We start from the raw sequence: 22,393 nt of genomic DNA on the forward strand, positions 1-22,393 counted from the left end.
TGGGTTGCTAACCTGGACAAGTCTACCTCCACCCATGGGTGTTTTAGTGACCTTCTAAGGTGGGTTGCTAACCTGGACAAGTCTACCTCCATCCATGGGTGTTTTAGTGTCCTAAGGTGGGTTGCTAACCTGGACAAGTCTACCTCCACCCATGGGTGTTTTAGTGTCCTAAGGTGGGTTGCTAACCTGGACAAGTCTACCTCCACCCATGGGTGTTTTAGTGTCCTTCTAAGGTGGGTTGCTAACCTGGACAAGTCTACCTCCACCCATGGGTGTTTTAGTGTCCTAAGGTGGGTTGCTAACCTGGACAAGTCTACCTCCACCCATGGGTGTTTTAGTGTCCTAAGGAGGGTTGCTAACCTGGACAAGTCTACCTCCACCCATGGGTGTTTTAGTGTCCTAAGGTGGGTTGCTAACCTGGACAAGTCTACCACCACCCATGGGTGTTTTAGTGTCCTAAGGTGGGTTGCTAACCTGGACAAGTCTACCTCCACCCATGGGTGTTTTAGTGTCCTAAAGAGGGTTGCTAACCTGGACAAGTCTACCTCCAGCCATGGGTGTTTTAGTGTCCTAAGGTGGGTTGCTAACCTGGACAAGTCTACCTCCAGCCATGGGTGTTTTAGTGTCCTAAGGTGGGTTGCTAACCTGGACAAGTCTACCTCCAGGCATGGGTGTTTTAGTGTCCTAAGGTGGGTTGCTAACCTGGACAAGTCTACCTCCACCCATGGGTGTTTTAGTGTCCTAAGGAGGGTTGCTAACCTGGACAAGTCTACCTCCACCCATGGGTGTTTTAGTGTCCTAAGGTGGGTTGCTAACCTGGACAAGTCTACCTCCACTCATGGGTGTTTTAGTGTCCTAAGGTGGGTTGCTAACCTGGACAAGTCTACCTGCAGGCATGGGTGTTTTAGTGTCCTAAGGAGGGTTGCTAACCTGGACAAGTCTACCTGCAGCCATGGGTGTTTTAGTGTCCTAAGGTGGGTTGCTAACCTGGACAAGTCTACCTCCACCCATGGGTGTTTTAGTGACCTTCTAAGGTGGGTTGCTAACCTGGACAAGTCTACCTCCATCCATGGGTGTTTTAGTGTCCTAAGGTGGGTTGCTAACCTGGACAAGTCTACCTCCACCCATGGGTGTTTTAGTGACCTTCTAAGGTGGGTTGCTAACCTGGACAAGTCTACCGGCAGGCATGGGTGTTTTAGTGTCCTAAGGAGGGTTGCTAACCTGGACAAGTCTACCTCCAGCCATGGGTGTTTTAGTGTCCTATGGTGGGTTGCTAACCTGGACAAGTCTACCTCCACCCATGGGTGTTTTAGTGTCCTAAGGAGGGTTGCTAACTTGGACAAGTCTACCTCCAGTCATGGGTGTTTTAGTGTCCTAAGGTGGGTTGCTAACCTGGACAAGTCTACCTCCAGGCATGGGTGTTTTAGTGTCCTAAGGTGGGTTGCTAACCTGGACAAGTCTACCTCCACCCATGGGTGTTTTAGTGTCCTAAGGTGGGTTGCTAACCTGGACAAGTCTACCTCCACCCATGGGTGTTTTAGTGACCTTCTAAGGTGGGTTGCTAACCTGGACAAGTCTACCTCCATCCATGGGTGTTTTAGTGTCCTAAGGTGGGTTGCTAACCTGGACAAGTCTACCTCCACCCATGGGTGTTTTAGTGACCTTCTAAGGTGGGTTGCTAACCTGGACAAGTCTACCTGCAGGCATGGGTGTTTTAGTGTCCTAAGGAGGGTTGCTAACCTGGACAAGTCTACCTCCAGCCATGGGTGTTTTAGTGTCCTATGGTGGGTTGCTAACCTGGACAAGTCTACCTCCACCCATGGGTGTTTTAGTGTCCTAAGGTGGGTTGCTAACCTGGACAAGTCTACCTCCACCCATGGGTGTTTTAGTGTCCTAAGGTGGGTTGCTAACCTGGACAAGTCTACCTCCACCCATGGGTGTTTTAGTGTCCTAAAGAGGGTTGCTAACCTGGACAAGTCTACCTCCAGCCATGGGTGTTTTAGTGTCCTAAGGTGGGTTGCTAACCTGGACAAGTCTACCTCCAGCCATGGGTGTTTTAGTGTCCTAAGGTGGGTTGCTAACCTGGACAAGTCTACCTCCAGGCATGGGTGTTTTAGTGTCCTAAGGTGGGTTGCTAACCTGGACAAGTCTACCTCCACCCATGGGTGTTTTAGTGTCCTAAGGAGGGTTGCTAACCTGGACAAGTCTACCTCCACCCATGGGTGTTTTAGTGTCCTAAGGTGGGTTGCTAACCTGGACAAGTCTACCTCCACCCATGGGTGTTTTAGTGTCCTAAGGTGGGTTGCTAACCTGGACAAGTCTACCTCCACCCATGGGTGTTTTAGTGTCCTAAGGTGGGTTGCTAACTTGGACAAGTCTACCTCCAGTCATGGGTGTTTTAGTGTCCTAAGTTGGGTTGCTAACCTGGACAAGTCTACCTCCAGGCATGGGTGTTTTAGTGTCCTAAGGTGGGTTGCTAACCTGGACAAGTCTACCTCCACCCATGGGTGTTTTAGTGTCCTAAGGTGGGTTGCTAACCTGGACAAGTCTACCTCCACCCATGGGTGTTTTAGTGACCTTCTAAGGTGGGTTGCTAACCTGGACAAGTCTACCTCCATCCATGGGTGTTTTAGTGTCCTAAGGTGGGTTGCTAACCTGGACAAGTCTACCTCCACCCATGGGTGTTTTAGTGTCCTAAGGTGGGTTGCTAACCTGGACAAGTCTACCTCCACCCATGGGTGTTTTAGTGTCCTTCTAAGGTGGGTTGCTAACCTGGACAAGTCTACCTCCACCCATGGGTGTTTTAGTGTCCTAAGGTGGGTTGCTAACCTGGACAAGTCTACCTCCACCCATGGGTGTTTTAGTGTCCTAAGGAGGGTTGCTAACCTGGACAAGTCTACCTCCACCCATGGGTGTTTTAGTGTCCTAAGGTGGGTTGCTAACCTGGACAAGTCTACCACCACCCATGGGTGTTTTAGTGTCCTAAGGTGGGTTGCTAACCTGGACAAGTCTACCTCCACCCATGGGTGTTTTAGTGTCCTAAAGAGGGTTGCTAACCTGGACAAGTCTACCTCCAGCCATGGGTGTTTTAGTGTCCTAAGGTGGGTTGCTAACCTGGACAAGTCTACCTCCAGCCATGGGTGTTTTAGTGTCCTAAGGTGGGTTGCTAACCTGGACAAGTCTACCTCCAGGCATGGGTGTTTTAGTGTCCTAAGGTGGGTTGCTAACCTGGACAAGTCTACCTCCACCCATGGGTGTTTTAGTGTCCTAAGGAGGGTTGCTAACCTGGACAAGTCTACCTCCACCCATGGGTGTTTTAGTGTCCTAAGGTGGGTTGCTAACCTGGACAAGTCTACCTCCACTCATGGGTGTTTTAGTGTCCTAAGGTGGGTTGCTAACCTGGACAAGTCTACCTGCAGGCATGGGTGTTTTAGTGTCCTAAGGAGGGTTGCTAACCTGGACAAGTCTACCTGCAGCCATGGGTGTTTTAGTGTCCTAAGGTGGGTTGCTAACCTGGACAAGTCTACCTCCACCCATGGGTGTTTTAGTGACCTTCTAAGGTGGGTTGCTAACCTGGACAAGTCTACCTCCATCCATGGGTGTTTTAGTGTCCTAAGGTGGGTTGCTAACCTGGACAAGTCTACCTCCACCCATGGGTGTTTTAGTGACCTTCTAAGGTGGGTTGCTAACCTGGACAAGTCTACCGGCAGGCATGGGTGTTTTAGTGTCCTAAGGAGGGTTGCTAACCTGGACAAGTCTACCTCCAGCCATGGGTGTTTTAGTGTCCTATGGTGGGTTGCTAACCTGGACAAGTCTACCTCCACCCATGGGTGTTTTAGTGTCCTAAGGAGGGTTGCTAACTTGGACAAGTCTACCTCCAGTCATGGGTGTTTTAGTGTCCTAAGGTGGGTTGCTAACCTGGACAAGTCTACCTCCAGGCATGGGTGTTTTAGTGTCCTAAGGTGGGTTGCTAACCTGGACAAGTCTACCTCCACCCATGGGTGTTTTAGTGTCCTAAGGTGGGTTGCTAACCTGGACAAGTCTACCTCCACCCATGGGTGTTTTAGTGACCTTCTAAGGTGGGTTGCTAACCTGGACAAGTCTACCTCCATCCATGGGTGTTTTAGTGTCCTAAGGTGGGTTGCTAACCTGGACAAGTCTACCTCCACCCATGGGTGTTTTAGTGACCTTCTAAGGTGGGTTGCTAACCTGGACAAGTCTACCTGCAGGCATGGGTGTTTTAGTGTCCTAAGGAGGGTTGCTAACCTGGACAAGTCTACCTCCAGCCATGGGTGTTTTAGTGTCCTATGGTGGGTTGCTAACCTGGACAAGTCTACCTCCACCCATGGGTGTTTTAGTGTCCTAAGGAGGGTTGCTAACCTGGACAAGTCTACCTCCAGCCATGGGTGTTTTAGTGTCCTAAGGTGGGTTGCTAACCTGGACAAGTCTACCTCCACCCATGGGTGTTTTAGTGTCCTTCTAAGGTGGGTTGCTAACCTGGACAAGTCTACCTCCACCCATGGGTGTTTTAGTGTCCTAAGGTGGGTTGCTAACCTGGACAAGTCTACCTCCACCCATGGGTGTTTTAGTGTCCTTCTAAGGTGGGTTGCTAACCTGGACAAGTCTACCTCCACCCATGGGTGTTTTAGTGTCCTAAGGAGGGTTGCTAACCTGGACAAGTCTACCTCCAGCCATGGGTGTTTTAGTGTCCTAAGGTGGGTTGCTAACCTGGACAAGTCTACCTCCACCCATGGGTGTTTTAGTGTCCTTCTAAGGTGGGTTGCTAACCTGGACAAGTCTACCTCCACCCATGGGTGTTTTAGTGTCCTAAGGTGGGTTGCTAACCTGGACAAGTCTACCTCCACCCATGGGTGTTTTAGTGTCCTTCTAAGGTGGGTTGCTAACCTGGACAAGTCTACCTCCACCCATGGGTGTTTTAGTGTCCTAAGGTGGGTTGCTAACCTGGACAAGTCTACCTCCACCCATGGGTGTTTTAGTGTCCTAAAGAGGGTTGCTAACCTGGACAAGTCTACCTCCAGCCATGGGTGTTTTAGTGTCCTAAGGTGGGTTGCTAACCTGGACAAGTCTACCTCCAGCCATGGGTGTTTTAGTGTCCTAAGGTGGGTTGCTAACCTGGACAAGTCTACCTCCAGGCATGGGTGTTTTAGTGTCCTAAGGTGGGTTGCTAACCTGGACAAGTCTACCTCCACCCATGGGTGTTTTAGTGTCCTAAGGAGGGTTGCTAACCTGGACAAGTCTACCTCCACCCATGGGTGTTTTAGTGTCCTAAGGTGGGTTGCTAACCTGGACAAGTCTACCTCCACCCATGGGTGTTTTAGTGTCCTAAGGTGGGTTGCTAACCTGGACAAGTCTACCTCCACCCATGGGTGTTTTAGTGTCCTAAGGTGGGTTGCTAACTTGGACAAGTCTACCTCCAGTCATGGGTGTTTTAGTGTCCTAAGGTGGGTTGCTAACCTGGACAAGTCTACCTCCAGGCATGGGTGTTTTAGTGTCCTAAAGTGGGTTGCTAACCTGGACAAGTCTACCTCCACCCATGGGTGTTTTAGTGTCCTAAGGTGGGTTGCTAACCTGGACAAGTCTACCTCCACCCATGGGTGTTTTAGTGACCTTCTAAGGTGGGTTGCTAACCTGGACAAGTCTACCTCCATCCATGGGTGTTTTAGTGTCCTAAGGTGGGTTGCTAACCTGGACAAGTCTACCTCCACCCATGGGTGTTTTAGTGACCTTCTAAGGTGGGTTGCTAACCTGGACAAGTCTACCTGCAGGCATGGGTGTTTTAGTGTCCTAAGGAGGGTTGCTAACCTGGACAAGTCTACCTGCAGGCATGGGTGTTTTAGTGTCCTATGGTGGGTTGCTAACCTGGACAAGTCTACCTCCACCCATGGGTGTTTTAGTGTCCTAAGGAGGGTTGCTAACCTGGACAAGTCTACCTCCAGCCATGGGTGTTTTAGTGTCCTAAGGTGGGTTGCTAACCTGGACAAGTCTACCTCCAGCCATGGGTGTTTTAGTGTCCTAAGGTGGGTTGCTAACCTGGACAAGTCTACCTCCAGGCATGGGTGTTTTAGTGTCCTAAGGTGGGTTGCTAACCTGGACAAGTCTACCTCCACCCATGGGTGTTTTAGTGTCCTAAGGAGGGTTGCTAACCTGGACAAGTCTACCTCCAAGCCATGGGTGTTTTAGTGTCCTAAGGTGGGTTGCTAACCTGGACAAGTCTACCTCCAGCCATGGGTGTTTTAGTGACCTTCTAAGGTGGGTTGCTAACCTGGACAAGTCTACCTCCAGGCATGGGTGTTTTAGTGTCCTAAGGAGGGTTGCTAACCTGGACAAGTCTACCTCCAGGCATGGGTGTTTTAGTGTCCTAAGGTGGGTTGCTAACCTGGACAAGTCTACCTCCACCCATGGGTGTTTTAGTGTCCTAAGGTGGGTTGCTAACCTGGACAAGGTCGTAACCCTTGGCGTCCATGGGTGTTTTAGTGTCCTAAGGTGGGTTGCTAACCTGGAAAAGGTCGTATCCCTTGGCGTCCTCCTGGTCGTAAGGTCTGATGATTCCATCCTCTCGGATCAGTCTGACCGGCCTCAGCTTGGTCACTTCCTCTGTCGACTCTGCCACCCTGCCAATCACAACGCGCCGTCAGATTGCAACGCAAACGTCACAGATCTCACAGCCTGATCAAAATGCACCGTCATATCTCAGAGAGCCAATCAGAACGCACCGTCATATCTCACAGAGCCAATCAGAAAGCACCGTCATATCTCACAGAGCCAATCAGAAAGCACTGTCATATCTCACAGAGCCAATCAGAACGCACCGTCATATCTCACAGAGCCAATCAGAACGCACCGTCATATCTCACAGAGCCAATCAGAAAGCACTGTCATATCTCACAGAGCCAATCAGAACGCACCGTCATATCTCACAGAGCCAATCAGAAAGCACTGTCATATCTCACAGAGCCAATCAGAAAGCACCGTCATAACTCACAGAGCCAATCAGAAAGCACTGTCATATCTCACAGACCAAACAGGAACGCACCGTCATATCTCAGAGAGCCAATCAGCACGCACCGTCATATCTCACAGAGCCAATCAGAACGCACCGTCATATCTCAGAGAGCCAATCAGAACGCACCGTCAGGAAGGGTTTCATGAATCAAGAGCAAGAACAAGAAGTAGTTTGCTTTTGGACCCAAACTCATAACAAAACTGCTCTGTAATGTCTTCCACAATGAGCCAGACACAGTAGCAGAGTAGGACAACATTACAACAAAACCACTCAGCACTAACAGAATCCTGCTTCTGAAAGGAATCACTAACGTAAAAAACCCGTTCAGCCCAAAGAGGGAGGCAAACGGTGCATGAGTACGTATGCGTGCACGTACGCGCGCGCATGTGTATGTGTGTGTTCCAGTATCTCACCTTTCGTTATCTCTAGTGTGAAAGCATGGAACAATAAATTCATCAGGTTATCAGGAATTGATAGGTGATTCATATGCTTTGTGAAGGATAATGAATGAGGTGGTGAATGGACATCAATACTATGTGATGGGGGCTGTGTTTTGGCATCTCAGAACCACTGGGGAATGAGGAATGTTTTGGCTGAACATTAGGTACCTGAGAGGTGAGAGGAGGAGGAAGGGAGATTATGAGACAGCTAGAGGGAGGGAGGGGGGGGTAAAGTGACAGTAGAGACTGAATGGTCTACTTGGCTGTGTCGTCCAGTCAGAGTGCCGTTTGGAGGAGTCATTTCAGCCCCCGTATCAACTATGTAAACGAACCCAGCTACTTTCCAGCACACCCCCCCCCCCAAATGCCATTCCACTCTACGAAGCATTACAGTCTATCACAGACCTGGAGCCCCCAGGGGGCGATACAAAACGCCATTCCAGTCTACGATGCATTACAGTCTATCACAGACCTGGAGCCCCCGGGGGGCGATACAAAACGCCATTACAGTCTACGATGCATTACAGTCTATCACAGACCTGGAGCCCCCAGGGGGCGATACAAAACGCCATTCCAGTCTACGATGCATTACAGTCTATCACAGACCTGGAGCCCCCAGGGTCGATACAAAACGCCATTCCAGTCTACGATGCATTACAGTCTATCACAGACCTGGAGCCCCCAGGGGGCGATACAAAACGCCATTACAGTCTATCACAGACCTGGAGCCCCCGGGGGGCGATACAAAACACCATTACAGTCTATCACAGACCTGGAGCCCCCAGGGGGCGATACAAAACGCCATTACAGTCTATCACAGACCTGGAGCCCCCGGGGGGTGATACAAAACGCCATTACAGTCTATCACAGACCTGGAGCCCCCAGGGGGCGATACAAAACACCATTACAGTCTATCACAGACCTAGAGCCCCCAGGGGGCGATACAAAACGCCATTACAGTCTATCACAGACCTGGAGCCCCCAGGGGGCGATACAACTTGGGTGGGTTCCTGACATGTGGTGGATTTTATATTCACTATATGTTTTTTGTGTGTTTTTTTTGCAACAACAAAACGTTGCCAAACTGCCAATCTCTGCATGGCAGTGTTCGTGCGCTCGTGCAGTCAGCCAATCCCAGAGGAGTGAACAGGTGGAGGAGGGGCTTCCATAAGCGATCTGACCAATGTGATGTTTACGTTACTGAGATACAGAACGATCTGCTGAGAACAGCATCTCTAATCTTTAAGAGATTTACGGTAACAATATAGTCTCGCTCTCTCCCAGTCTGTTCAGTCCTCATGGGTTTAGTGCAGTCGGCCAATCCCAGAGGAGAGAAAAGGTGGAGGAGGGGCTTCCATAAGCGATCTGACCAATGCGATGACCAATGTGATGACCAATGTGCTCTCTCCCAGTCTGTTCAGTCCTCATGGGTTTAGTCTGTTGGAACCTCACGATGCTGCAGAATGGAGCAGGGGGAGGAGTCAGGGCAGAAGCAGTGTTAACAATGATGGAGGGGAGGGGTTAAATGTTGAGCGTTAACCAATCATTTCCTTTGGTTTGATCTGTAACATGTTATAACAGCATAATAACTACTTTAACATCATGCAGTCACTTACCTCTCTGACAGACAATCTGATCTATGAGAAAGACAACTAACCCTCCATGCCAGTCAAACCCCTCCCCTACAGTCCCAAACCCCTCCCCCATAGTCCCAAACCCCTCCCCCATAGTCCCAAACCCCTCCCCCATAGTCCCAAACCCCTCCCCCTATGATACCAAACCCCTCCCCCTATGATACCAAACCCCTCCCCCTATGATACCAAACCCCTCCCCCTATGATACCAAACCCCTCCCCTATGATACCAAACCCCTCCCCTATGATACCAAACCCCTCCCCATGATACCAAACCCCTCCCCCATGATACCAAACCCCTCCCCTATGATACCAAACCCCTCCCCTATGATACCAAACCCCTCCCCTATGATACCAAACCCCCTCCCCTATGATACCAAACCCCTCCCCTATGATACCAAACCCCTCCCCTATGGCCGACCAGTCATTACCAAAGCTTTCCCACATCTCACCAAATACTCACTCAACAGAAAGACAAAAACAACATCTCCAAGGCATTAACTTATGAGAAAACAAAATGAAAACAGAACAGTTAACAAAATTAGTCAGAATTATAAGGTACAGAACATAAAGAACCAAACATGGTTATGACCGCCAGACAGAGACATAAATAATGTTACACAATACCACATTAAACAAACCAAATAAAATCACAAGCCCTGTAGTGTCCCTCCTCTACTAACCCCTGTAGTGTCCCTCCTCTACTAACCCCTGTAGTGTCCCTCCTCTACTAACCCCTGTAGTGTCCCTCCTCTACTAACCCCTGTAGTGTCCCTCCTCTACTAACCCCTGTAGTGTCCCTCCTCTACTAACCCCTGTAGTGTCCCTCCTCTACTAACCCCTGTAGTGTCCCTCCTCTACTAACCCCTGTAGTGTCCCTCCTCTACTAACCCCTGTAGTGTCCCTCCTCTACTAACCCCTGTAGTGTCCCTCCTCTACTAACCCCTGTAGTGTCCCTCCTCTACTAACCCCTGTAGTGTCCCTCCTCTACTAACCCCTGTAGTGTCCCTCCTCTCCCTGTAGTGTCCCTCCTCTACTAACCCCTGTATCTCTACTAACCCCTGTAGTGTCCCTCCTCTACTAACCCCTGTAGTGTCCCTCCTCTACTAACCCCTGTAGTGTCCCGTGTCTCTCTACTAACCCCTGTAGTGTCCTGTGTCTCTACTAACCTCTGTAGTGTCCTGTGTCTCTACTAACCCCTTTAGTGTCCTTTATTTGTCTCTAATAACCTTCGTAGTGTCCTGTATTTGTCTCTACTAACCCCTGTAGTGTCCCACCTCTACTAACCTCCGTAGTGTCATGTCTCTACTAACCCCTGTAGTGTCCTTTATTTGTCTCTAATAACCTTCGTAGTGTCCTGTATTTGTCTCTACTAACCTCTCTAGTGTCCTGTGTCTCTACTAACCCCTGTAGTGTCCTTTATTTGTCTCTAATAACCTTCATAGTGTCCTGTATTTGTCTCTACTAACCTCTGTAGTGTCCTGTGTCTCTCTACTAACCCCTGTAGTGTCCCGTCTCTACTAACCTCTGTAGTGTCCCGTCTCTACTAACCTCTGTAGTGTCCCGTCTCTACTAACCTCTGTAGTGTCCCGTCTCTACTAACCTCTGTAGTGTCCCGTCTCTACTAACCTCTGTAGTGTCCCGTCTCTACTAACCTCTGTAGTGTCCCGTCTCTACTAACCTCTGTAGTGTCCCGTCTCTACTAACCTCTGTAGTGTCCCGTCTCTACTAACCTCTGTAGTGTCCCGTCTCTACTAACCTCTGTAGTGTCCCGTCTCTACTAACCTCTGTAGTGTCCCGTCTCTACTAACCCCTGTAGTGTCCCGTCTCTACTAACCCCTGTAGTGTCCCGTCTCTACTAACCTCTGTAGTGTCCCGTCTCTACTAACCCCTGTAGTGTCCCGTCTCTACTAACCCCTGTAGTGTCCCTCCTCTACTAACCCCTGTAGTGTCCCTCCTCTACTAACCCCTGTAGTGTCCCTCCTCTACTAACCCCTGTAGTGTCCCTCCTCTACTAACCCCTGTAGTGTCCTGTGTCTCTACTAACCTCTGTAGTGTCCTGTGTCTCTACTAACCCCTTTAGTGTCCTTTATTTGTCTCTAATAACCTTCGTAGTGTCCTGTATTTGTCTCTACTAACCCCTGTAGTGTCCCACCTCTACTAACCTCCGTAGTGTCATGTCTCTACTAACCCCTGTAGTGTCCTTTATTTGTCTCTAATAACCTTCGTAGTGTCCTGTATTTGTCTCTACTAACCTCTCTAGTGTCCTGTGTCTCTACTAACCCCTGTAGTGTCCTTTATTTGTCTCTAATAACCTTCATAGTGTCCTGTATTTGTCTCTACTAACCTCTGTAGTGTCCTGTGTCTCTCTACTAACCCCTGTAGTGTCCTGTGTCTCTCTACTAACCCCTGTAGTGTCCCGTCTCTACTAACCTCTGTAGTGTCCCGTCTCTACTAACCTCTGTAGTGTCCCGTCTCTACTAACCTCTGTAGTGTCCCGTCTCTACTAACCTCTGTAGTGTCCCGTCTCTACTAACCTCTGTAGTGTCCCGTCTCTACTAACCTCTGTAGTGTCCCGTCTCTACTAACCTCTGTAGTGTCCCGTCTCTACTAACCTCTGTAGTGTCCCGTCTCTACTAACCTCTGTAGTGTCCCGTCTCTACTAACCTCTGTAGTGTCCCGTCTCTACTAACCTCTGTAGTGTCCCGTCTCTACTAACCTCTGTAGTGTCCCGTCTCTACTAACCCCTGTAGTGTCCCGTCTCTACTAACCCCTGTAGTGTCCCGTCTCTACTAACCCCTGTAGTGTCCCGTCTCTACTAACCTCTGTAGTGTCCCGTCTCTACTAACCCCTGTAGTGTCCCGTCTCTACTAACCCCTGTAGTGTCCCTCCTCTACTAACCCCTGTAGTGTCCCTCCTCTACTAACCCCTGTAGTGTCCCTCCTCTACTAACCCCTGTAGTGTCCCTCCTCTACTAACCCCTGTATCTCTACTAACCCCTGTAGTGTCCCTCCTCTACTAACCCCTGTAGTGTCCCTCCTCTACTAACCCCTGTAGTGTCCCGTGTCTCTCTACTAACCCCTGTAGTGTCCTGTGTCTCTACTAACCTCTGTAGTGTCCTGTGTCTCTACTAACCCCTTTAGTGTCCTTTATTTGTCTCTAATAACCTTCGTAGTGTCCTGTATTTGTCTCTACTAACCCCTGTAGTGTCCCACCTCTACTAACCTCCGTAGTGTCATGTCTCTACTAACCCCTGTAGTGTCCTTTATTTGTCTCTAATAACCTTCGTAGTGTCCTGTATTTGTCTCTACTAACCTCTCTAGTGTCCTGTGTCTCTACTAACCCCTGTAGTGTCCTTTATTTGTCTCTAATAACCTTCATAGTGTCCTGTATTTGTCTCTACTAACCTCTGTAGTGTCCTGTGTCTCTCTACTAACCCCTGTAGTGTCCCGTCTCTACTAACCTCTGTAGTGTCCCGTCTCTACTAACCTCTGTAGTGTCCCGTCTCTACTAACCTCTGTAGTGTCCCGTCTCTACTAACCTCTGTAGTGTCCCGTCTCTACTAACCTCTGTAGTGTCCCGTCTCTACTAACCTCTGTAGTGTCCCGTCTCTACTAACCTCTGTAGTGTCCCGTCTCTACTAACCTCTGTAGTGTCCCGTCTCTACTAACCTCTGTAGTGTCCCGTCTCTACTAACCTCTGTAGTGTCCCGTCTCTACTAACCTCTGTAGTGTCCCGTCTCTACTAACCTCTGTAGTGTCCCGTCTCTACTAACCTCTGTAGTGTCCCGTCTCTACTAACCTCTGTAGTGTCCCGTCTCTACTAACCCCTGTAGTGTCCCGTCTCTACTAACCCCTGTAGTGTCCCGTCTCTACTAACCTCTGTAGTGTCCCGTCTCTACTAACCCCTGTAGTGTCCCGTCTCTACTAACCTCTGTAGTGTCCCGTCTCTACTAACCTCTGTAGTGTCCTGTGTCTCTCTACTAACCTCTGTAGTGTCCTGTGTCTCTACTAACCTCTGTAGTGTCCTGTGTCTCTCTACTAACCTCTGTAGTGTCCTGTGTGTCTCAACTAACCTCTGTAGTGTCCTGTGTCTCTACTAACCTCTGTAGTGTCCCGTCTCTACTAACCTCTGTAGTGTCCCGTCTCTACTAACCTCTGTAGTGTCCCGTCTCTACTAACCTCTGTAGTGTCCCGTCTCTACTAACCTCTGTAGTGTCCCGTCTCTACTAACCTCTGTAGTGTCCTGTCTCAACTAACCTCTGTAGTGTCCTGTGTCTCTCTACTAACCTCTGTAGTGTCCTGTGTCTCTCTACTAACCTCTGTAGTGTCCTGTGTCTCTCTACTAACCTCTGTAGTGTCCTGTGTCTCTCTACTAACCTCTGTAGTGTCCTGTCTCTACTAACCTCTGTAGTGTCCTGTGTCTCTCTACTAACCTCTGTAGTGTCCTGTCTCTACTAACCTCTGTAGTGTCCTGTGTCTCTCTACTAACCTCTGTATGCCTTGGAAGGTGCTGGAGGCCATGTCTACGATGCCCCCTGTCGGCCTGGCCACCACCCCCACCAGACCCTTCCCTATGCCCTTGAAGAACCCCGCCGCTCCCTCCTTCTTGGCCCCTGGGGGGGGGGGGCGATGGAGAGACAGAGAATCAAACAAGAGTTAGACCTCAGGTTTAGAAAAGGTTAACGCACAAAACCAACTACATATAATAATATAGTTATGACGTTTGACATACGCTGAGCGTACAAAACATTAAGAACACCTTCCTAATGTTGACTTGCACCCCCCCCTCCCCCCCGTAGTGCTTAGAGAAGATCTTATGTCAAGTGTTATTGAAGTGGGGTGTTGCTATAGGCCACCAAGTGGGGTGTTGCTATAGGCCACCAGGTGGGGTGTTGCTATAGGCCACCAAGTGGGGTGTTGCTATAGGCCACCAAGTGGGGTGTTGCTATAGGCCACCAGGTGGGGTGTTGCTATAGGCCACCAAGTGGGGTGTTGCTATAGGCCACCAAGTGGGGTGTTGCTATAGGCCACCAGGTGGGGTGTTGCTATAGGCCACCAGGTGGGGTGTTGCTATAGGCCACCAAGTGGGGTGTTGCTATAGGCCACCAAGTGGGGTGTTGCTATAGGCCACCAAGTGGGGTGTTGCTATAGGCAACCAAGTGGGGTGTTGCTATAGGCAACCAAGTGGGGTGCTGCTATAGGCAACCAAGTGGGGTGCTGCTATAGGCAACCAAGTGGGGTGCTGCTACAGGCCACCAAGTGGGGTGCTGCTATAGGCAACCAAGTGGGGTGCTGCTATAGGCAACCAAGTGGGGTGCTGCTATAGGCAACCAAGTGGGGTGCTGCTATAGGCCACCAAGTGGGGTGCTGCTACAGGCCACCAAGTGGGGTGCTGCTATAGGCAACCAAGTGGGGTGCTGCTATAGGCAACCAAGTGGGGTGCTGCTACAGGCCACCAAGTGGGGTGCTGCTACAGGCAACCAAGTGGGGTGCTGCTATAGGCAACCAAGTGGGGTGCTGCTACAGGCCACCAAGTGGGGTGCTGCTATAGGCAACCAAGTGGGGTGCTGCTATAGGCCACCAAGTGGGGTGCTGCTATAGGCCACCAAGTGGGGTGCTGCTACAGGCCACCAAGTGGGGTGCTGCTATAGGCAACCAAGTGGGGTGCTGCTACAGGCCACCAAGTGGGGTGCTGCTATAGGCAACCAAGTGGGGTGCTGCTATAGGCAACCAAGTGGGGTGCTGCTACAGGCCACCAAGTGGGGTGCTGCTACAGGCCACCAAGTGGGGTGCTGCTACAGGCCACCAAGTGGGGTGCTGCTACAGGCCACCAAGTGGGGTGCTGCTACAGGCCACCAAGTGGGGTGCTGCTACAGGCCACCAAGTGGGGTGCTGCTACAGGCAACCAAGTGGGGTGCTGCTATAGGCAAACAAGTGGGGTGCTGCTATAGGCAACCAAGTGGGGTGCTGCTACAGGCCACCAAGTGGGGTGCTGCTATAGGCCACCAAATGGGGTGCTGCTACAGGCCACCAAGTGGGGTGCTGCTATAGGCCACCAAGTGGGGTGCTGCTATAGGCCACCAAGTGGGGTGCTGCTATAGGCAACCAAGTGGGGTGCTGCTATAGGCAACCAAGTGGGGTGCTGCTACAGGCCACCAAGTGGGGTGCTGCTATAGGCAACCAAGTGGGGTGCTGCTATAGGCAACCAAGTGGGGTGCTGCTACAGGCCACCAAGTGGGGTGCTGCTACAGGCCACCAAGTGGGGTGCTGCTACAGGCCACCAAGTGGGGTGCTGCTATAGGCAACCAAGTGGGGTGCTGCTACAGGCCACCAAGTGGGGTGCTGCTATAGGCAACCAAGTGGGGTGCTGCTATAGGCAACCAAGTGGGGTGCTGCTACAGGCCACCAAGTGGGGTGCTGCTACAGGCCACCAAGTGGGGTGCTGCTATAGGCCACCAAATGGGGTGCTGCTACAGGCCACCAAGTGGGGTGCTGCTACAGGCCACCAAGTGGGGTGCTGCTATAGGCCACCAAGTGGGGTGCTGCTATAGGCAACCAAGTGGGGTGCTGCTATAGGCCACCAAGTGGGGTGCTGCTATAGGCCACCAAGTGGGGTGCTGCTACAGGCCACCAAGTGGGGTGCTGCTACAGGCCACCAAGTGGGGTGCTGCTACAGGCCACCAAGTGGGGTGCTGCTACAGGCCACCAAGTGGGGTGCTGCTACAGGCCACCAAGTGGGGTGCTGCTACAGGCCACCAAGTGGGGTGCTGCTACAGGCCACCAAGTGGGGTGCTGCTACAGGCCACCAAGTGGGGTGCTGCTACAGGCCACCAAGTGGGGTGCTGCTACAGGCCACCAAGTGGGGTGTTGCTACAGGCAACCAAGTGGGGTGCTGCTACAGGCAACCAAGTGGGGTGTTGCTATAGGCAACCAAGTGCGAACAGTCAGTATGACTGTAAGTCGCTTTGGATAAAAGCGTCTGCTAAATGGCATATATTATTATTATTTATTAGTATCTTAATATAATGTGGGAAATGCTTGATAGTGTACGTGATGTAAACAGAGAGGTCTACTTTCTTGGGGACCTGGATATTGACTGGTTGTCATCAAACTGTCCTCTCAACAGGAAGCTTCTCACTGTAACCAGTGTCTGTAATCTGGTTCAGGTTATTAATCAACAGGAAGCTTCTCACTGTAACCAGTGTCTGTAATCTGGTTCAGGTTATTAATCAACCCGCTCAACAGGAAGCTTCTCACTGTAACCAGTGCCTGTAATCTGGTTCAGGTTATTAATCAACCCACTCAACAGGAAGCTTCTCACTGTAACCAGTGTCTGTAATCTGGTTCAGGTTATTAATCAACCCTCTCAACAGGAAGCTTCTCACTGTAACCAGTGTCTGTAATCTGGTTCAGGTTATTAATCAACCCACTCAACAGGAAGCTTCTCACTGTAACCAGTGTCTGTAATCTGGTTCAGGTTATTAATCAACCTATCAGGGTGTTTACAAACACAACAGGAACAAGATCACCCACATGTATCGATCACATGTTTACTAATATCGTAGAACGTTGTTCTAAAGCTGTTATCCGTACCCATTGGATGCACTGATCACAATATAGTGTCTGTATACAGGAAAGACAAAGTTCCAAGAGCTGGGCCTAAAATAATGTAGAAGAAATCAAACTAAATATTTTTGCTGTGACTCTTATGTGGATGATATTAAAATATTTGTTGGTCTGAGGAGCATACAATTTCAAAAAAATTCCAACAACCTGTTTTTGCTTTGTCATGATGCGGTATTGTGATGTCATGTTGCGGTATTGTGATGTCATGTTGCGGTATTGTGATGTCATGTTGCGGTATTGTGATGTCATGTTGCGGTATTGTGATGTCATGATGCGGTATTGCGATGTCATGATGCGGTATTGCGATGTCATGATGCGGTATTGTGATGTCATGTTGTGGTATTGTGATGTCATGTTGTGGTATTGTGGTGTCATTATGCGGTATTGTGATGTCATTATGGGGTATTGTGATGTCATGATGCGGTATTGTGATGTCATGATGCGGTATAGTGATGTCATGTTGCGGTATTGTGATGTCATGATGCGGTATTGTGATGTCATGTGGTATTGTGATGTCATGTTGTGGTATTGTGATATTGTGATGTCATTATGCGGTATTGTGATGTCATTGTGTGTTGATTGACGAGGGCGAGAAACACCCCCCAACAATTGAATCCAACTGTATGTCAATTGTTAAAGAAAAATACATTACAGACAAGAGACTTAAGTGTCGGACCCCGGTAAGACCAGCTGTCGCCGTTGCCGACGGCTATTTGAGATCTTAACTCAAATCAGATATCCAAGGTGTCAAAGCGTTCCGCAGGGATGCTGGTTCATGTTGACTCTACAAGGTGTCAAAGCGTTCCGCAGGGATGCTGGTTCATGTTGACTCCCATGCTTCCCACAGTTGTGATAAATTGGCTGGATGACCTTTGTGTGGTGGACAGTTCTTGATACACAGGAAACTGTTCAGTGGGAAAAACCCAGCAGCGTTGCAGTTCTTGACACAAACATCATAGCTTTCACCTGGTCAGACTATGTCACAGAAAGAGCAGGTGTTCATAATGTTTTGTCCACTCAATGTACATTCTATAAATTCTATAAATTCTCCAAATCCTTGGAAGGGTTGAGAGAAACTTCTGTTTCCACACAAAATTGGAAAGGAAATCTGTTTTGAACATTTTATGAGTGATGAGAGAAGAGTTCAGCAACAGGTCAGAGCATTGTGAATAAACATACCTTCCACAGGTTTGGTGACGATGCCTGTTACCCCGCCGACGACCCCCTACACAGAGAGAGACAGAGAGACAGAGAGAGAGAGAGAGAGAGAGACAGAGAGTGTGTGTGAGAGAGAGAGAGAGAGAGAGAGACCGAGAGTGTGAGAGAGAGAGAGAGAGAGAGAGAGAGAGAGAGAGAGAGAGAGAGAGAGAGAGAGAGAGAGAGAGAGAGAGAGAGAGAGAGAGAGAGAGAGAGAGAGAGAGAGAGAGAGAGAGAGAGAGAGAGAGAGAGAGAGAGAGAGAGAGAGAGAGAGAGAGAGAGAGAGAGAGAAGAGAGAGAGAGAGAGAGAGAGAGAGAGAGAGAGAGAGAGAGAGAGAGAGAGAGAGAGAGAGAGAGAGAGAGAGAGAGAGAGAGAGAGAGAGAGAGAGAGAGAGAGAGAGAGAGAGAGAGAGAGAGAGAGAGAGAGAGAGAGAGAGAGAGAGAGAGAGAGAGAGAGAGAGAGAGAGAGAGAGAGAGAGAGAGGACCGTCAGGGCTCCATTGTATCCAACACAAAGGTCTATTCAAGACGAACAGGACAGAACAACCTCTTGAAAACCACTCTGTCCCGGAGGAATTTACATTTAACATCACATTGTCCTGAATGAAGAGGGTTAACTTGTTGTTGTGTTTTGAAAACTTTGGCCTTATCAAGACAAGTAACGACCCTACTTTAGGTCCTGAATCAATAGAGGTAGACGACCCTACTTTAGGTCCGTATCAATAGAGGTAGACGACCCTACTTTAGGTCCTGTATCAATAGAGGGAGACAACCCTACTTTAGGTCCTGAATAGGGAATAGGGGCCATTTGGGATGCTGCTCATGTAATGTTGAATCATCGGTTTAATATTCAACACAGGGCCTTAAACTCCCCTGACTCATCACCAAGGACAATATAGGAACATGTGGTTTCAACCCCACAGTTTCAGGTGTGTTTCCCCCACATGGGCGACATACAAACGAACATGTGTTCCCCGCAGGGTTGTGGTCAAGTCCAAGTTAATTTCAGTCAGTTTTATTTAGGAAGTAAACTGAAATCCCAATTTCCCTTCATATATTTTCTATGTGAATTGCTTTTATCGGAATTGAGTGGTTCACTAAGGGTGTCTGGATAAAGTGTCTGTTATTAAAGACGGTCTGTTATTAATGATCAGAGAACTACCTTAAATACTGTCTGTTATTAATGATCAGAGAACTACCTTAAAGACGGTCTGTTATTAATGATCAGAGAACTACAGTGGTCCCTTAAAGATGGTCTGTTATTAATGATCAGAGAACTACCTTAAAGACGGTCTGTTATTAATGATCAGAGAACTACCTTAAAGACGGTCTGTTATTAGTGATCAGAGAACTACCTTAAAGACTGTCTGTTATTAATGATCAGAGAACTACCTTAAAGACGGTCTGTTATTAACGATCAGAGAACTACAGTGGTCCCTTAAAGACGGTCTGTTATTAATGATCAGAGAACTACCTTAAAGACGGTATGTTATTAATGATCAGAGAACTACCTTAAAGACGGTCTGTTATTAATGATCAGAGAACTACCTTAAATACTGTCTGTTATTAATGATCAGAGAACTACCTTAAAGACGGTCTGTTATTAGTGATCAGAGAACTACCTTAAAGACGGTCTGTTATTAATGATCAGAGAACTACAGTGGTCCCTTAAAGACGGTCTGTTATTAATGATCAGAGAACTACCTTAAAGACGGTCTGTTATTAATGATCAGAGAACTACCTTAAAGACGGTCTGTTATTAATGATCAGAGAACTACCTTAAAGACGGTCTGTTATTAACGATCAGAGAACTACAGTGGTCCCTTAAAGACGGTCTGTTATTAGTGATCAGAGAACTACCTTAAAGACGGTCTGTTATTAACGATCAGAGAACTACAGTGGTCCCTTAAAGACGGTATGTTATTAATGATCAGAGAACTACCTTAAAGACGGTCTGTTATTAATGATCAGAGAACTACCTTAAAGACGGTCTGTTATTAACGATCAGAGAACTACCTTAAAGACGGTCTGTTATTAATGATCAGAGAACTACAGTGGTCCCTTAAAGACTGTCTGTTATTAATGATCAGAGAACTACCTTAAAGACGGTCTGTTATTAATGATCAGAGAACTACAGTGGTCCCTTAAAGACTGTCTGTTATTAATGATCAGAGAACTACCTTAAAGACGGTCTGTTATTAATGATCAGAGAACTACAGTGGTCCCTTAAAGACGGTCTGTTATTAATGATCAGAGAACTACCTTAAAGACGGTCTGTTATTAATGATCAGAGAACTACCTTAAAGACGGTCTGTTATTAATGATCAGAGAACTACAGTGGTCCCTTAAAGACGGTCTGTTATTAATGATCAGAGAACTACCTTAAAGACGGTCTGTTATTAATGATCAGAGAACTACAGTGGTCCCTTAAAGACTGTCTGTTATTAATGATCAGAGAACTACCTTAAAGACGGTCTGTTATTAATGATCAGAGAACTACCTTAAAGACGGTCTGTTATTAATGATCAGAGAACTACCTTAAAGACGGTCTGTTATTAACGATCAGAGAACTACAGTGGTCCCTTAAAGACGGTCTGTTATTAATGATCAGAGAACTACAGTGGTCCCTTAAAGACTGTCTGTTATTAATGATCAGAGAACTACCTTAAAGACGGTCTGTTATTAATGATCAGAGAACTACCTTAAAGACGGTCTGTTATTAATGATCAGAGAACTACCTTAAAGACGGTCTGTTATTAATGACCAGAGAACTACCTTAAATACGGTCTGTTATTAATGATCAGAGAACTACCTTAAAGACTGTCTGTTATTAACGATCAGAGAACTACAGTGGTCCCTTAAAGACTGTCTGTTATTAATGATCAGAGAACTACCTTAAAGACGGTCTGTTACTAATGATCAGAGAACTACCTTAAAGACGGTCTGTTATTAATGATCAGAGAACTACCTTAAAGACGGTCTGTTATTAATGATCAGAGAACTACAGTGGTCCCTTAAAGACGGTCTGTTATTAATGATCAGAGAACTACCTTAAAGACGGTCTGTTATTAATGATCAGAGAACTACCTTAAAGACGGTCTGTTATTAATGATCAGAGAACTACAGTGGTCCCTTAAAGACGGTCTGTTATTAATGATCAGAGAACTACAGTGGTACCTTAAAGACGGTCTGTTATTAATGATCAGAGAACTACAGTGGTACCTTAAAGACTGTCTGTTATTAATGATCAGAGAACTACCTTAAAGACGGTTTGTTATTAATGATCAGAGAACTACAGTGGTACCTTAAAGACTGTCTGTTATTAATGATCAGAGAACTACCTTAAAGACGGTCTGTTATTAATGATCAGAGAACTACAGTGGTCCCTTAAAGACGGTCTGTTATTAATGATCAGAGAACTACCTTAAAGACGGTCTGTTATTAATGATCAGAGAACTACCTTAAAGACGGTCTGTTATTAATGATCAGAGAACTACAGTGGTCCCTTAAAGACGGTCTGTTATTAATGATCAGAGAACTACCTTAAAGACGGTCTGTTATTAATGATCAGAGAACTACCTTAAAGACGGTCTGTTATTAATGATCAGAGAACTACAGTGGTCCCTTAAAGACGGTCTGTTATTAATGATCAGAGAACTACCTTAAAGACGGTCTGTTATTAATGATCAGAGAACTACCTTAAAGACGGTCTGTTATTAATGATCAGAGAACTACCTTAAAGACGGTCTGTTATTAACGATCAGAGAACTACAGTGGTCCCTTAAAGACGGTCTGTTATTAATGATCAGAGAACTACAGTGGTCCCTTAAAGACTGTCTGTTATTAATGATCAGAGAACTACCTTAAAGACGGTCTGTTATTAATGATCAGAGAACTACAGTGGTCCCTTAAAGACGGTCTGTTATTAATGATCAAAGAACTACCTTAAAGACGGTCTGTTATTAACGATCAGAGAACTACAGTGGTCCCTTAAAGACGGTCTGTTATTAATGATCAGAGAACTACCTTAAAGACGGTCTGTTATTAATGATCAGAGAACTACCTTAAAGACGGTCTGTTATTAATGATCAGAGAACTACAGTGGTCCCTTAAAGACGGTCTGTTATTAATGATCAGAGAACTACCTTAAAGACGGTCTGTTATTAATGATCAGAGAACTACCTTAAAGACGGTCTGTTATTAATGATCAGAGAACTACCTTAAAGACGGTCTGTTATTAACGATCAGAGAACTACAGTGGTCCCTTAAAGACGGTCTGTTATTAATGATCAGAGAACTACAGTGGTCCCTTAAAGACTGTCTGTTATTAATGATCAGAGAACTACCTAAAGGTGGTCTGTTATTAATGATCAGAGAACTACCTTAAAGACGGTCTGTTATTAATGATCAGAGAACTACCTTAAAGACGGTCTGTTATTAATGACCAGAGAACTACCTTAAAGACGGTCTGT

At 47.7% G+C, this 22,393-nt stretch overlaps 1 protein-coding gene across 1 annotated transcript in view; it reads right to left on the reverse strand.

Moving 5' to 3' along the window:
- Window positions 1-22,393, reverse strand: part of LOC124021149 (vacuolar protein sorting-associated protein 13C-like) — a gene marked incomplete at its 5' end in the record, with an annotated part of 165,885 nt that overhangs the window by 14,637 nt on the left and 128,855 nt on the right. The window contains 3 exon segments of the mRNA XM_046336501.1: window positions 6,518-6,632; window positions 13,589-13,712; window positions 17,905-17,950. Of these exon segments, the coding sequence (XP_046192457.1) occupies window positions 6,518-6,632; window positions 13,589-13,712; window positions 17,905-17,950 (285 nt within the window).

This window comes from Oncorhynchus gorbuscha, unplaced genomic scaffold (assembly GCF_021184085.1).
Source record: "Oncorhynchus gorbuscha isolate QuinsamMale2020 ecotype Even-year unplaced genomic scaffold, OgorEven_v1.0 Un_scaffold_1064, whole genome shotgun sequence".
In the NCBI taxonomy this organism is placed as follows: domain Eukaryota; kingdom Metazoa; phylum Chordata; class Actinopteri; order Salmoniformes; family Salmonidae; genus Oncorhynchus; species Oncorhynchus gorbuscha.